At 48.3% G+C, this 16954-nt stretch overlaps 1 protein-coding gene across 1 annotated transcript in view; it reads left to right on the forward strand.

The window, feature by feature from the left end:
- BTK (Bruton tyrosine kinase) overlaps window positions 1-16954 on the forward strand; it is a 275754-nt gene that overhangs the window by 224951 nt on the left and 33849 nt on the right. The window contains exon 14 of the mRNA XM_075322776.1: window positions 16412-16628. Coding sequence (XP_075178891.1) covers window positions 16412-16628 — 217 coding nt within the window. The remainder of the gene's footprint in view (window positions 1-16411; window positions 16629-16954) is intronic.

The following is a 16954-nucleotide window of genomic DNA, read 5'->3' on the forward strand; positions in this document are numbered from 1 at the left end:
CAGCTGCCCTGGGCCGCGGTTTTTGCCTTTGGATCTGACTTTGTGTCCTCCAGCTTCTAGGGACCGTCCCCTGTGTGCGGCCTGATCCCTCCACCTGTTTACTTCGTGGAACGGGCCACTAGCCTGAAAGCTGTCTGTGGCCCTGGAATCCCTGCTGTCGTGCTTGGTGTCACCTGGACCTACTAGGTCCCAGGGTCTTCACCAGGAAGCGTCGCTTTCTTCTTCTTGCTCCTGACTGACTAGAGCTCTTTCCTACTGTCTCTCCTTCTCCTCTGCCTCCCGCAGACCTCCTCACACTCCTTTAATCCTACAATTAACTCATAGTATATATACTCAAAGAAATATTCAAAACATATCTTCCAAGTGGATTCAATATCACTTTTATTAAATTTGTTTTTTTTGTTGTTTTTTATATTTTTTGGATACACAAAGTGCAAAAGGTGCAGCATAAAAACAAAATGTACGTTTGGGTAAACAGAAAAAACAGGACAGTGCGACCCAAGCAACAGGCAATAATCAGAACAATTCGTATAGTGATCTTATTTGCAGCATTCACAAGAGCAACATAAATATATATATGTACATATAGCGGTACCCAGGGATATGTAACCCAAGATTAAAGTGCTTATTTATAGTGCTATTAGTCAAATGACATATTTCATATTATTGCACCTCAATCGTATTGCACATATCCCACCATGTGCAATATAACATATATGAAACAACGCTTAACTCCAATATACGTGTAGTTATTATAAAAATATTGCACATTTCCCATTATTCAGAGGTAAATCTTCATTGGGCAAAACCATGGTACAAATTCATACTAAACACCATGCTCATTATGAATGCTAGCCAATGTGGCTTGGAAAAACAGCAGGGTGAAAGGATCATATATCCCTGCACAGAAATATTAGCATTTATGCCAGGCCTTCCGGTCTAGTCACAATAACTGCTCATAGTTACAATATGGGGAGTTTAACCCCTGGAAAGGCCACCTAGGGTTGATGTGCCAGGTCTCAGGTCGCACTGCCCCGCACCCCAACGCGTTTCGCCAGAGCTTCGTCCGGAGGTGCAGGGGCAGTGAAAGCCGGTTCCATAAATACCTTATTCCTAATGTGCTTACAGCAGTAATGGCGCGCGCCGTCCAGTCACTTCCGCATTCTCTGACGCGGCCGGCGTCCAGGAAGTCCATCCCGCGCATGCGCGCAGGACCGGACAACCATTGGACGCCGAGCACGAAACAGAAGGGGGCCGTGACCTGGACAACGCGCGCACGCTCGCTGAGCACAGAGGATCCAGATGCCATTTTAAGTGTGGGCAAATAGCAGGGCAAGCGCTCATAGTGTATCTTAATGTACAGGATCTTACTGTGTTTTAGACAGTGCTTAATACGTAACAGACACAACATGAGTATGTTCCATTATTATGAATCTCAGTCTATTATTCGCTCTCCAGGCCCTCCAGATTTGATCCAAAAAACAGCAAATTCGGATTGTTGTAAGTTGGGAACCAGTGATTAAATTCTATAAAGATACAAAATTTAAAACAAATTAAAAACAGAGATTAAAACAATCGGGATGAGGTATGCAGTACAGTATTGGCCAAACAACCACACAATCGTGAACTACCTATATTTCAAAAAGGGCCTGAAGCTCACCATATCATTAAGCCCTTTAGGTTTGATAGTATCTAGGATGGTAATCCAGCGGATTTCCTTCTGGGCTAAGTTATTTTTAAGATCACCCCCTCTTACTCCGAGATGAACTTTATCGATTCCCCTAAATTTTAACAATCTCCAGTTACAGTTATGCTTTTCTCTGAAATGTTTTGGGATATTCTTCAACATGTCAATATCTTCATCTTCCTTCAACTTGGCAGCACTCTTGATATCCCGAATGTGCTCCAAAATCCTAGTCCTAAATTCTCTTGACGTCAAACCGACGTATATCAAGCCACAAGGGCAAACTGCCCAGTAAACAATGCCAGAGGACCGACAATTTATGAAGTGTAATATTTTATATGTCTTTGTTCTTGAGGAATCATAAAATTCAAAACTTCTCTCCACCTGCGTACAAGCACTACAATCCCCACATGAATAACAGCCCCATCTGGGGCCTCTATCAACCCCAAGAAAATATTTTTGAGGAGATGGTATGTAGTGACTTCGCACTATTAGGTCCCTGATTGTTTTAGAGCGCTTCGGTGTAATAGCTGGTCTGGGGGTCAATACTGTAGCTAGATCACCATCGGACAACAAAATGGGCCAGTACTTCTCCAAGATGGTTCTCCTCACACTCCTTCCTTCTCTCTCTTCTCTCCAACTTCATCTACCTAAACTCTGACCTTCCTTTCTACTCTGCTCCTGGGTGGCTCCTCCCAACCCCCAGTTGCTAAGCTACCACCCTATGGGAGCAGGGATGGGTATTACGGCCCCTCCCAGCATGCAGCATGGGAGGGTTGCTGCCACTGTCCCTGGTCCCTGTGTGTACCCAACAATGGTGTAGTGCAAATTTGCCTGTGGACCGGCGTTCACCCCTTTCCTTACCCAGGATGGGACATTACACCGCTGGATGGGGTGCAATGTTCCTGTGGCGACGGAAGCCTCAGGGGCGCCACATATGCAGTCTGTCTGTGTATGCAGTTTGTCTGTCTGTGTATGCAGTCTGTCTGTCTGTGTATGCAGTCTGTCTGTCTGTATACAGTCTGTCTGTCTGTATACAGTCTGTCTGTCTGTGTATGCAGTCTGTCTGTCTGTATACAGTCTGCCTGTCTGTGTATGCAGCCTGTCTGTGTATGCAGCCTGTCTGTGTATGCAGTCTGTCTGTGTATGCAGTCTGTCTGTGTATGCAGTCTGTCTGTGTATGCAGTCTGTTTGTCTGTATACAGTCTGCCTGTCTGTGTATGCAGCCTGTCTGTGGATGCAGCCTGTCTGTGTATGCAGTCTGTCTGTGTATGCAGTCTGTCTGTGTATGCAGTCTGTCTGTGTATGCAGTCTGTCCGTGTATGCATTCTGTCTGTGTATACAGTCTGTCTGTCTGTGTATGCAGTCTGTCTGTGTATTCAGTCTGTCTGTGTATGCAGTCTGTCTGTCTGTGTATGCAGTCTGTCTGTGTATGCAGTCTGTATGTCTGTATACAGTCTGTCTGTATACAGTCTGTCTGTCTGTATACAGTCTGTCTGTGTATGCAGTCTGTTTGTCTGTGTATGCAGCCTATCTGTGTCTGCAGCCTGTCTGTGTATGCAGTCTGTCTGTGTATGCAGTCTGTCTGTCTGTGTATACAGTCTGTCTGTGTATGCAGCCTGTCTGTGTATGCAGCCTGTCTGTGTATGCAGCCTGTCTGTGTATGCAGCCTGTCTGTGTATGCAGCCTATCTGTGTATGCAGCCTATCTGTGTATGCAGCCTGTCTGTGTATACAATCTGTCTGTCTGTGTATGCAGCCTGTCTGTGTATGCAGCCTGTCTGTGTATGCAGCCTGTCTGTCTGTGTATGCAGTCTGTCTGTCTGTGTATGCAGTCTGTCTGTGTATGCAGTCTGTATGTCTGTATACAGTCTGTCTGTATACAGTCTGTCTGTCTGTATACAGTCTGTCTGTGTATGCAGTCTGTTTGTCTGTGTATGCAGCCTATCTGTGTCTGCAGCCTGTCTGTGTATACAGTCTGTCTGTGTATGCAGTCTGTCTGTGTATGCAGTCTGTCTGTCTGTATACTGTCTGTGTATGCAGTCTGTCTGTCTGTGTATACAGTCTGTCTGTCTGTGCATACAGTCTGTAAGTCTGTGTATACAGTCTGTCTGTGTATGCAGTCTGTCTGTGTATGCAGTCTGTCTGTCTGTGTATACAGTCTGTCTGTGTATGCAGTCTGTCTGTCTGTATACAGTCTGTCTGTATACAGTCTGTCTGTGTATGCAGTCTGTCTGTCTGTGTATACAGTCTGTCTGTCTGTGCATACAGTCTGTAAGTCTGTGTATACAGTCTGTCTGTGTATGCAGTCTGTCTGTGTATGCAGTCTGTCTGTGTATGCAGTCTGTCTGTCTGTGTATACAGTCTGTCTGTGTATGCAGTCTGTCTGTGTATGCAGCCTGTCTGTGTATGCAGCCTGTCTGTGTATGCAGCCTGTCTGTGTATGCAGCCTATCTGTGTATGCAGCCTATCTGTGTATGCAGCCTATCTGTGTATGCAGCCTATCTGTGTATGCAGCCTATCTGTGTATGCAGCCTGTCTGTGTATACAATCTGTCTGTCTGTGTATGCAGCCTGTCTGTGTATGTAGCCTGTCTGTGTATGCAGTCTGTCTGTCTGTGTATACAGTCTGTCTGTCTGTATATACAGTCTGTCTGTCTGTGTATGCAGTCTGTCTGTCTGTGTATGCAGTCTGTCTGTCTGTCTGTGTATGCAGTCTGTCTGTCTGTGTATACGGTCTGTCTGTCTGTCTGTGTATACAGTCTGTCTGTCTGTGTATACAGTCTGTAAGTCTGTGTATACAGTCTGTAAGTCTGTGTATACAGTCTGTCTGTGTATGCAGTCTGTCTGTGTATGTAGTCTGTCTGTCTGTGTATACAGTCTGTCTCTGTATGCAGTCTGTCTGTGTATGCAGTCTGTGTCTGTGTATGCAGTCTGTCTGTGTATGCAGTCTGTCTGTGTATGCAGTCTGTCTGTCTGTGTATACAGTCTGTCTGTCTGTGTATACAGTCTGTCTGTCTGTGTATACAGTCTGTCTGACTGTGTATGCAGTCTGTCTGACTGTGTATGTGTCGCGGGCTGAGGAGGGGACGCCGCGCTCTCCCACTGCTGCTCGGGTTCGGCTGGCACCGCGGCTGCTGCTGCCGCTGCTCGGTGGCTCGAGCGATGGGCCGGATCCCGGGGACTCGAGCGGCGCTCCTCGCCCGTGAGTGAAAAGGGGATTGGGTTTTGGGATAGTTTATTGTCCGTGACGCCACCCACGGTTGTGGTGATTTGTTAACACCACCGCTGCTCTGTATGGGGAGCCCGGGAGTGATGGTATGGAGCAGCCAGTTGTTGATGTGCCCCTCCGTGGGTAGGGGTTGTGGTGCTCCCGGGGCCCAGTGATGGGATTGGAATAGCGGACAGGCGGGTACGGGGCCTGTGGAGGTGCAGGGTCGCAGGGGCAGCGCTGTGCCGCACGGCACGGAGGTACTCACTCAGCCAGTAAACACGACACAGTTCTCGGTAAACAAACGGCTGGTTGGACGGGTCCCTCGGACAGTTCACGGTGCTGCGGTTCCCTGCAGTTAGCGGTGACGGTCTCTTCCCTGCACCTATGGAATGTCTCTTTGGTAGCGATGGGTCCCCACCGGTTACCCGCTCCCCGGCTTCAATCTGGGCCGGAGGAGCCTCTCTCTTGCCCGCAGGCGCTGGCCCTGGGGAACTGGTGCCCTGGCGGTGGCGGTGTCTCTCTGCTACGGTTGGACTGTTGCCTTCAATCGGGACTTGGTTGTTAGGAGACAGACGTCCCCTTCACTGACGGATTTGGCAAATTATGGCGACTCCTAGCCTTGCCGGGATCCGAAAGGCCCCTGCCCTGGTGCTGACTGTCCTTCGTATACTGCTCCAGACCGCCGGGTCACTACCCGTCCGCGGTCCTTCCAGCAACCTCCAGACAGTCCCACTGCAGACTATCACCGCTGTCTGCTGACCTTGCTGTCACAGTCCGGGGCACACACCCGGACCAACTTCAGGCTTTACTACTCTCGCTTTCCACTTTTCTTCAGCTTTCCTCTTAAGCTCCACTACCACTTCTCTGTTACTCCTTCACTTCCTAAACTTGACTGCCTGCTTCTTCCTGCCTCCAGGGCTGTGAACTCCTTGGTGAGCGGACACCAACCGCCTGGCTCCACCCCCTGGTGTGGACACCAGCCCCTGGAGGAAGGCAACAAGGATTTTGGGTTAGCTGGGGTACCTGCCTGCAGGGAATGTAGGGTGCATGTGTTGTTGTAACTTGTGACCCCTGGCTTGCCCAGGGCGTCACATTCCCCCTTAGCAAAACGCAGACCGTCCTCGGGCTGCCCGTCCAACACCGGTTTTATTTTCCTTTTTGTTTTTCTGAAAAATAGAAAAAACGGTAACATATTTACAATTCATGGCATCATCCCACATCGGGAGGTTAATTTCTTAAACGTTACGGTTTTAAACGGTTAACGGTTACGGTTTCCGCTCTCTCCCACCCAAGCAACCTGGCCCTGATGCTGACCCTAAAACCCAGGCAGCACCCCTTGACCCAAGTCCAGCACAAGTTACCCGAGCAGGATCTGTCCTTCCCCTCCAGAGGGTAGCCACCGGTTCCTGTGGTGGCTGGGCCCCAGCCTGCTCTGCTGCGGGCCCTCCCTCCAACCTGCCTCTCCGGAGGCGGCAACTGCGGAAACGGTACCGGTAACATAACTTATTTACAAGCCACTAACGTTTGTGGTTGCCCTGCAACTTCACGGGCTTGTCCATGGAAAGTTCTCCATGCAAACTTTCAAACAGTCCCCACGGGGACAACGGTGCTGGCACGGCCGGTTTCCAAATCACGGTAAATCAGGTGAAGCTTCGGTTTCATTTTACTCATTTTTCATCATTTTTAAACTTTTCAACAAACACACTCAGTGGTGGTCCCAATGGGGACGGTGCAACGGTGCTCCGCTGCCATTATTCCGGGTATTCCGCTTCATCCGAGGGAGGGGGTGCAGAACTCACTCGACTCTCCTGGCTGCCCCTCAGTTTGGCATCCAGGGCCAACCACCCCCTCTCCCCACAGTGCCGGGTATACTGTATGATGTCACCCGGCATCAGGTTATGGCCGGGGTGCTCCTCGGGCAGGTGAGCATTCACATCCCGCCGGGCTATAAATACTTCGGCCTCCAGGCCCGGTTCATAGATAAACCCATAGCCCCGGCGGACATCAAACCGCCTCACCTGTCCTTCATACAGCGGTCCCCGGACACGGAATGTCGCCTGGCGGAGGTTCTCCTTCTCCCGGATTGCACGGGCCACCAGTTCCGCTTTCTTCTTTTCCCTCTCGCCGATCTCCGGACCCAGCGGTACCGGCTCCCTGTCCCAATACGGTGCTGCTGCGAGCTCCGGCACACGGATCAGGCCCCGCGGGACATCCTGGACGTTGCCCACTGTCAGGGCTCTGGGCAGGTCCCGCGGTGTCTTGGCCTTGGGCGCGGCCTTGCAGCGACAACCCGGCGCTACCTCAGCCGAGGTGTGGGGGATGGGCACAGGGGCTTTCCGCAGCTGGGCCTTCGGCTTGGAACGGGTCATCAGCTCCGGCTCGGGGAACTTCTCAGGGGCTGCCTCCGGTGCAGACTTCGGGGCCTTCCATGGCAGCACCTCCGACTTGCTACGGGCTCCGGCTACAGGTCGGTCCGCTGGGGCGGACGGGCTGGGTATCGCTACCGGTTGCGGTGGTAGCGGGCCTAGTGGCGGGGTCACGGCCTCCGAGACGGGTGGCGAGGGAGGCAGCGGGGGGAGAGGGCTTGGACCGGGTCCCTCAGCCGCAGCGACCGGTCCCTCGGGGACATAGGGGCGTGGGTCACTCACCCTCCCTTCCTCCGCCTCCTCCTCGCGTCTCCGCACGGTGGCTATAACGTCCGCCATGTCGGTCTCCCACTCCTCCATGAGGAGCTGCATCTTGACCTGCAGCCTTAGGTAGAGCTGCACGGTCCGGATCTCCACCCACGCCGCGGTTCCCGGCGCGGGGGCTACGGTGCTTCGGGACGGCATCCACATTCTGCTGGCAACTCCTTCCAGGAACAGGGTGACTGCAGAGTCCTGGCGTCCCTGCTTTTATAGCTGCGTTCACATGCAGCCAGCCGCCATCGCGTCCCCCTTAGCTTCTTTCCGGCCCCTCCTCTATCGGGGCGGGGTTTTGGCCTTCGCGCCTCCACTACTCGAGAAGACGCTCGAGCGGGAACTTTTCGCGCCAAAGATGGCGGCTTCTGAAATTTTCCGGCCGGATACCTCCGGCGGTCACAAGGCGCACCTCTACCCAACGGCAGAGCGGTAAGATCCTGTTCGTGACGCCAAGTTGTCGCGGGCTGAGGAGGAGACGCCGCGCTCTCCCACTGCTGCTCGGGTCCGGCTGGCACCACGGCTGCTGCTGCCGCTGCTCGGTGGCTCGAGCGATGGGCCGGATCCCGGGGACTCGAGCGGCGCTCCTCGCCCGTGAGTGAAAAGGGGATTGGGTTTTGGGATAGTTTATTGTCCGTGACGCCACCCACGGTTGTGGTGATTTGTTAACACCACCGCTGCTCTGTATGGGGAGCCTGGGAGTGATGGTATGGAGCAGCCAGTTGTTGATGTGCCCCTCCGTGGGTAGGGGTTGTGGTGCTCCCGGGGCCCAGTGATGGGATTGGAATGGCGGACAGGCGGGTACGGGGCCTATGGAGGTGCAGGGGCGCAGGGGCAGCGCTGTGCCGCACGGCACGGAGGTACTCACTCAGCCAGTAAACACGACACAGTTCTCGGTAAACAAACGGCTGGTTGGACGGGTCCCTCGGACAGTTCACGGTGCTGCGGTTCCCTGCAGTTAGCGGTGACAGTCTCTTCCCTGCCCCTATGGAATGTCTCTTTGGTAGTGATGGGTCCCCACCGGTTACCCGCTCCCCGGCTTCAATCTGGGCCGGAGGAGCCTCTCTCTTGCCCGCAGGCGCTGGCCCTGGGGAACTGGTGCCCTGGCGGTGGCGGTGTCTCTCTGCTACGGTTGGACTGTTGCCTTCAATCGGGACTTGGTTGTTAGGAGACAGACGTCCCCTTCACTGACGGATTTGGCAAATTATGGCGACTCCTAGCCTTGCCGAGATCCGAAAGGCCCCTGCCCTGGTGCTGACTGTCCTTCGTATACTGCTCCAGACCGCCGGGTCACTACCCGTCCGCGGTCCTTCCAGCAACCTCCAGACAGTCCCACTGCAGACTATCACCGCCGTCTGCTGACCTTGCTGTCACAGTCCGGGGCACACACCCGGACCAACTTCAGGCTTTACTACTCTCGCTTTCCACTTTTCTTCAGCTTTCCTCTTAAGCTCCACTACCACTTCTCTGTTACTCCTTCACTTCCTAAACTTGACTGCCTGCTTCTTCCTGCCTCCAGGGCTGTGAACTCCTTGGTGAGCGGACACCAACCGCCTGGCTCCACCTCCTGGTGTGGACACCAGCCCCTGGAGGAAGGCAACAAGGATTTTGGGTTAGCTGGTGTACCTGCAGGGAATGTGGGGTGCATGTGTGGTTGTGACCTGTGACCCCTGGCTTGCCCAGGGCGTCACATATGCAGTCTGTCTGACTGTGTATGCAGTCTGTGTCTGTGTATGCAGTCTGTGTCTGTGTATGCAGTCTATGTCTGTGTATGCAGTCTTTCTGTCTGTGTAATTTTCTGAGGGAAAGAACTTCAAGGGTGCTAAGACTTTTGGCTATAACTGTGTATATATATATATATATATATATATATATATACACACACACACATGTTTTTGCAAAAGTGGCAGTGAGACTGTAGGAAGTTTGCGTGGTGGAGTGGTGGGGACGGAGCTGGGGGTGAAACCAGGGCGGAGTCCCAAGGGGGCCCGAAAATGTTGCCAGTATGGGGCCCTGAAATTCCTAGTGGCGGCCCTGTGTATGAGCAATGATGAGCTGCAAAGGGAGGCCACAGGAGCAGCATACAGCCACATGGGAGCAGTTTACAGCCGCGACGGAGCTTTGGTAAGTATCAAGTGCTCGCTTCATTCTTAATCTTTTTACTTTTCCTTTATTTTTTTTTTTAAATTCTCAAGTGCCGCATTCGGATCAAACACTCGGAATCCCAGGCCCGGATCCGCAACCCAGGCACCTTTTAAACCACGCGGATCTGGACTTATACAGTCCAGGTCCACCCATCACTAATAAAGATATTAGTAATTTGAACAAAACACACATCTCAATTATTTTTAGACTATGTCTCAGACACACCACTCCATAGAAGCATAATAATCAGAAAGACCAGGAGTTTTTATAGGCAAAAAATAGACAATCTTTATTAATACAAAATATATGCAGTTAGAAAAATACACAAGAATAAAATAGTGCTATAGGGGAAAACACCCAGAGACGTATGGAACAAAAAAGCACTCTCATGTATCTATCAAAACATATGGGTATATACAAAACAGGCCTCAGTAAAAGATTATAAAAAAAAATCATGTAGTAGGCCAAAAAATTCAATGCTTACCCATTATGGAAAGAGTGTCGCAAGTGCGTCGCAAGTGCGTCGCTAATGCGTCCCACAGGTCACAGAACCCTTCCTACCAACGCGCGTTTTGCGTCATATGTCTCAGCTTCCTCAGGGCGGGCTTGACTAGTGATCCCAAAAATAGGTCTTAAGTAGGACCCAAAGCAATACCATTGGATGACATGTAATTGCGACGCATGCGCATCGCACATAAGATGATTACTTCCGATCCGTGCTACGCATAAAGGAGGCGCCGGAAATCCATGTTACCAAGGACGCAAGTGCGTTGCCAGCCTCATCGCACATGCGCCGGGTGGATCGAGAGACACAATAGCGGCGCATGCACAGCGCACGTGACATAACCACTTCCGCTCCGTCCGGCAGTGTATAGATGAAGGAGGCATCGGAAATCCCGGTAACCAAGGACGCAAGTGCGTCACTAACTTCATCGCACATGCGCCGGGCTGGTCAGATGGACACGTCATCCATGCGAAGGGCACGCGCACAGCGTGTCAATCCGAATGTAAGAATTATTAACTTTAAATATTCAAGAAGGGAGCGCAAAACATTAGTGCAACACCACTTATCAACCACATTAATGTAATAGAATAAAATCACATAGTACATAGGACCATATTCAAAATGATATAAAAATTACATCATCATAACAATCATGACAATGAGAGGGGTCAAATAGATAGCACATAACATCACGATTATATATCACAAAAAGTAGTTTAGTAGATCAGTCTCTTTTATGATCTTCCAGAGATTCAGATTATATTCATGATGATAATTATAGGTGTCTCTTAGATTCCTCATAGCTTATACAGCTCATCCACAGTTGAACCATATTACGGATCCTAAAGATTGGGATCAAAAGTATAGGTTTTAGACTAAAGACTAATTATAGCACCAATTAAAAAACAATATAAAAAAACGGCAAAGCCATAAAATACATGAAACCAAACATATAGTTCATGATAGGAGCAATATCAAAGAATAGAAGGACCCTCATAAGGACATTATAAGAAAGGTGCAAAATTTGCCGCTTCATTCAGGCCCAAAGGGGCAACCGTATTTAGCATAATGATCCATTTCATTTCTCTTTGTGCCAAAAGCTTCTTAACATTACCCCCTCTAATCCCAAGATGAACCACATCTATCCCTCTAGCCATAAACGTCTTAGGATTACAAGAATGAAATTGCTTAAAATGGCGAGGGATAGTTTTGAGTTTAGTCATGTCGGTCGCCGTCCCAACAATATCCCTCACATGCTCTCGGATTCTGACTCTCAGTTCTCTAGATGTCAGGCCGATATAGATCTTATTACAACCACATGTGGCATAGTAGATTACATTACTTGTGTCACATGAGATATGTTCTCGGATAGAGAAGGTCTTCATACCATCACTAGTCATAAAATCCGAGCATCGAGAAATATTGGGGCATGAGAGGCAGCGACCGCACGGAAAACAGCCCATAGTTGGGCCACGTGAACCAAACATGAAACCTTGCTGTGGGGCAACATAATGGCTTTTAACCAGGAGATCCTTCAAATTTCTGCAGCGTCTCGCAGTCATCAAGGGCACTGCCGGTAGAAAAGATTTGATAGAGGGATCTGACTGAAGGACATGCCAGTATTTATTAAAAATTCGCCTCATATCATACCATTTCTCGTTGAATGTAGAGATAAACCGTACATTCATTGATCCGTCCTGCCGTGCCCTTTTTGAATGTCCACCTCCTCCCCGCAACATCTCACTCCGAGGGGCTACATTAGCCCTCTGATAGGCCCTTTTTATACATCGGCCACTGTATCCCCGAGCTCTGAATCTCATCCTCAAATCATCTGCCTGTTCACGGAAAGAGTCATCCTGAGAGCAAATCCGCCTGATTCTTAGGCGACTAATTGTTCTAAACAATTCCTTGGGCTTTTAATTGATCTTGATAGAGAATCATTAAAAAATTTGGAGGTGGAAATCACTGAGCTCTATGATAATATGGAGAAGAATTTAACTGTGGCTGCTCGTAAAAAATGTAATGATGATTTGGATGCCGAGATTGAAACTCTTGTTAAAGAAATACAGGGGAGGAAAGTTCAAAAGCTACAAAGAGATTTGGATGACAAACAAGGAAATAAAATGTATAGGTGGAGGAATAATAAGGAGAGATCAGACCCCTATCGTAGACCGGGATTTAATCGTTCAAGGTCGGGATCCATGACGTCATGCACTTCTGGGGAGGACACTCAAGCGAGTGGATCTGGTCCCACGCCTATGAGGGGCCATCAAGAATCTGGGAGGATGAATTGGAACAATAGATTACGACCATCTAAAAATAAAAATCAAAATATGTCCAAAAATAAAACTGGAGGGGAGTTACAGGTAATTAACCTTTCTAAACATCGGCTCTCCACTGCCCAGATTGAGGTTTTAAGCAAAGGCCTGACCTTCTCCCCCAGTAATGCTTTCAATTATTTTGCAGCGTTGAAGGATGTCTCTTTTCACGAAAGCTCATCCTTAAGAAACTACATGCTAAAACATCTGTACCCTCGGCTGTGAATGAGACTGAACAGAGGGCACTCCAGGATCTTGAAGATCTTTTGGAAGAACAATCTACTCAGCTGCCAGCTGGGTTCCCTCCTAGTATAATGCCTAGATCTACGACGTTCCCCCCCTTGTCACTATGCCCGGCCGTGGAGGTTTTCACTAGGCTTGTCACTGATGAGCTGCGTGGTATCTCCACGTGCCGTTCACGCGATAATCTTACAGTGATCCAGCGGAAAGCTCTGAATGAGCTACAGAATATGAAGGATGTTGTGTTTAAGGCAGCAGACAAGGGGGGTAACGTCGTGATATGGCCTATTGATATGTATGAGAGGGAGGCCCATAGACAGCTGCGTGATAAATTAACATATATAAAATTGGATTCCTCTCCTTTGGTCTCATTTTCAGCCGAGCTCTACCTCATCCTCAATGATGCCTATGAGCAGGGGGTTATTACCAAGAGGGTTTTTGATGGACTATTTACTAAGTATCCTAAGATCCCTACATTTTATTTATTGCCGAAGGTCCACAAGGATCCCGTCAATCCACCTGGAAGACCAATTGTGTCTGGGATGGAGGGGTTATGTAGTCCGATTTGCCAATTTATTGAGCACTATTTAAGACCTTTAGTCGAGACCCTTCCATCCTATGTACGTGACACAACTGAGGTGTTGAAAAGAATTGACGGGATCCATGTGGACTCTGAAACCCTCTTGGTGGTAGCTGATATTGAGTCATTATATACTTGCATTCATCATGATGATGGCTTGAGGGCTGTCCGCTTTTTCTTGGGTGTCAGCAATTGGGATAGCCGTGTCTGCGAGTTGGTCCTTGAGCTCCTTGAATATGTACTCACCCACAACCTCTTCGTCTTTAAGGATATTTTTTATCTGCAGAGGCGGGGGACTGCTATGGGCGCGGCCTGTGCGCCTTCCTATGCAAACCTCTTTCTCGGTTATTGGGAGAGAGGTTTGTTTGAGGGTGGAGGCGCATGGGCCGCTCCCAGAGCACAGTTGTGGGTGAGGTACATTGATGACTTGTTCATCATATGGCATGGCTCGTCATCTCAGCTCGGGGAGTTCACGGACCAACTCAATGACAACACATTTAACATTAAATTGACTTTTAGTTACAGTGTTAATGAAATAGATTTTTTAGATATTAAGATTTTTGTTGATGGGGCAATGGCTTTGCAGACGGATGTCTTTAGGAAGCCGACGTCTGTGAATTCATTGCTCCATGCCACTTCGGCACACACTAGTTCTACTATTTCAGCTATCCCAATTGGACAATACCTAAGAATCAGGCGGATTTGCTCTCAGGATGACTCTTTCCGTGAACAGGCAGATGATTTGAGGATGAGATTCAGAGCTCGGGGATACAGTGGCCGATGTATAAAAAGGGCCTATCAGAGGGCTAATGTAGCCCCTCGGAGTGAGATGTTGCGGGGAGGAGGTGGACATTCAAAAAGGGCACGGCAGGACGAATCAATGAATGTACGGTTTATCTCTACATTCAACGAGAAATGGTATGATATGAGGCGAATTTTTAATAAATACTGGCATGTCCTTCAGTCAGATCCCTCTATCAAATCTTTTCTACCGGCAGTGCCCTTGATGACTGCGAGACGCTGCAGAAATTTGAAGGATCTCCTGGTTAAAAGCCATTATGTTGCCCCACAGCAAGGTTTCATGTTTGGTTCACGTGGCCCAACTATGGGCTGTTTTCCGTGCGGTCGCTGCCTCTCATGATATTGTTGCGGCGGGGACGGCGACCGACATGATTGAGCTCAAAACTATGCCTCGCCATTTTAAGCAATTTCATTCTTGTAATCCTAAGACGTTTATGGCTAGAGGGATAGATGTGGTTCATCTTGGGATTAGAGGGGGTGATGTTAAGAAGCTTTTGGCACAAAGAGAAATGAAATGGATCATTATGCTAAATACGGTTGCCCCTTTGGGCCTGAATGAAGCGGCAAATTTTGCACCTTTCTTATAATGTCCTTATGAGGGTCCTTCTATTCTTTGATATTGCTCCTATCATGAACTATATGTTTGGTTTCATGTATTTTATGGCTTTGCCGTTTTTTTATATTGTTTTTTAATTGGTGCTATAATTAGTCTTTAGTCTAAAACCTATACTTTTGATCCCAATCTTTAGGATCCGTAATATGGTTCAACTGTGGATGAGCTGTATAAGCTATGAGGAATCTAAGAGACACCTATAATTATCATCATGAATATAATCTGAATCTCTGGAAGATCATAAAAGAGACTGATCTACTAAACTACTTTTTGTGATATATAATCGTGATGTTATGTGCTATCTATTTGACCCCTCTCATTGTCATGATTGTTATGATGATGTAATTTTTATATCATTTTGAATATGGTCCTATGTACTATGTGATTTTATTCTATTACATTAATGTGGTGGATAAGTGGTGATGCACTAATGTTTTGCGCTCCCTTCTTGAATATTTAAAGTTAATAATTCTTACATTCGGATTGACACGCTGTGCGCGTGCCATTCGCATGGATGACGTGTCCATCTGACCCGCCCGGCGCATGTGCGATGAAGTTAGTGACGCACTTGCGTCCTTGGTTACCGGGATTTCCGATGCCTCCTTCATCTATACACTGCCGGACGGAGCGGAAGTGGTCATGTCACGTGCGCTGTGCACACGCCACTATTGTGTCATATCCGGAAGGTGTCTCTCGATCCGCCCGGCGCATGTGCGATGAGGCTGGCAACGCACTTGCGTCCTTGGTAACATGGATTTCCGGCGCCTCCTTTATGCGTAGCGCGGGTCGGAAGTAATCATCTTATGTGCGATGCGCATGCGTCGCAACTACATTTCATCCAATGGTATTGCTTTGGGTCCTACTTAAGACCTATTTTTGGGATCACTAGTCAAACCCGCCCTGAGGAAGCTGAGACATATGACGCGAAACGCGCGTTGGTAGGAAGGGTTCTGTGACCTGTGGGACGCACTTGCGACGCTCTCTCCATAATGGGTAAGCATTGAATTTTTTGGCCTACTACATGATTGTATTTTATAATCTTTTACTGAGGCCTGTTTTGTATATACCCATATGTTTTGATAGATACATGAGAGTGCTTTTTTGTCCCATACGTCTCTGGGTGTTTTCCCCTATAGCACTATTTTATTCTTGTGTATTTTTCTAACTGCATATATTTTGTATTAATAAAGATTGTCTATTTTTTGCCATCACTAATAAAGTTCAGTTCTGGACCAGGAGTTGACTTGAACCTCACTGTAAGTCACTGATTGAGCAGTTCGGCTCTCCATCCACATACAGTCAGCAATAAACAGAACACTTCCGGGGGAAGGACAGTGGGTAAGTACTGGATTGAGCACTGATCATACCCAACCAAAACCGAACTTTACTGTTGGGTCAGCTCATCTCTACTCCTGATACAAAGTTGACTGCTTCAAAGGCATATTTCAGTGCTTTGAGTTTGGATCCGTACAGCACGGAAAAGAGTTCGGTGATAACCAACCTCCATGTCTCAGTATTCATATGGGACCACCATGTTTTCTCGAGTTGTTGCTCTGACTCTTACATTCTCATATAAATTGTGAATAGGATTACTAGATAGAATATTATCTTAAAGGTTATGTGTTTGCCTCATAGGAAACTATCACATGAAAATCTGGTTCAGTTATATGGAGTCTGCACGAAACAACGTCCAATTTTTATAATTACCGAGTATCTTTGTCATGGCTGCCTGCTATCATATCTGAAAGAGGCTCGTCAAATTGTAGGAGCAGGAGACCTCTTGTCCATGTGCAGTGATGTCTGTGCAGGAATGAATTATTTAGAGTCCAAACAATTTCTTCACCGTGATCTGGTAAAAAAAATGTTTACATTATACATTAAAGGGGAATGAATGCTGAATGAAAGGCTAAATTGGGAATATCAATCTCTCAAGTTCGGGGCTACAGAAAGCAGACACTGTGCATGCAACTCCCATAGAAGTGAACTGGAGTTAGGGAAAAAGCATAGTACAGCGAGTAAGAGTATGTGCACACTGAGTTTTTTTAGGTGGCTTTGGAGCAAATTCACCAATTTGTCCTCAACACTTTGGATGTTCTGCTCAGTTCTGCTCAGTTTCTGCACTGAATACCCAACAAAAAGACTAAGAAGGAGGATCCAGCTTCCGGAATATTATAAAAT

This window comes from Anomaloglossus baeobatrachus, chromosome 9 (genome assembly GCF_048569485.1).
Source record: "Anomaloglossus baeobatrachus isolate aAnoBae1 chromosome 9, aAnoBae1.hap1, whole genome shotgun sequence".
Lineage (NCBI taxonomy): Eukaryota > Metazoa > Chordata > Amphibia > Anura > Aromobatidae > Anomaloglossus > Anomaloglossus baeobatrachus.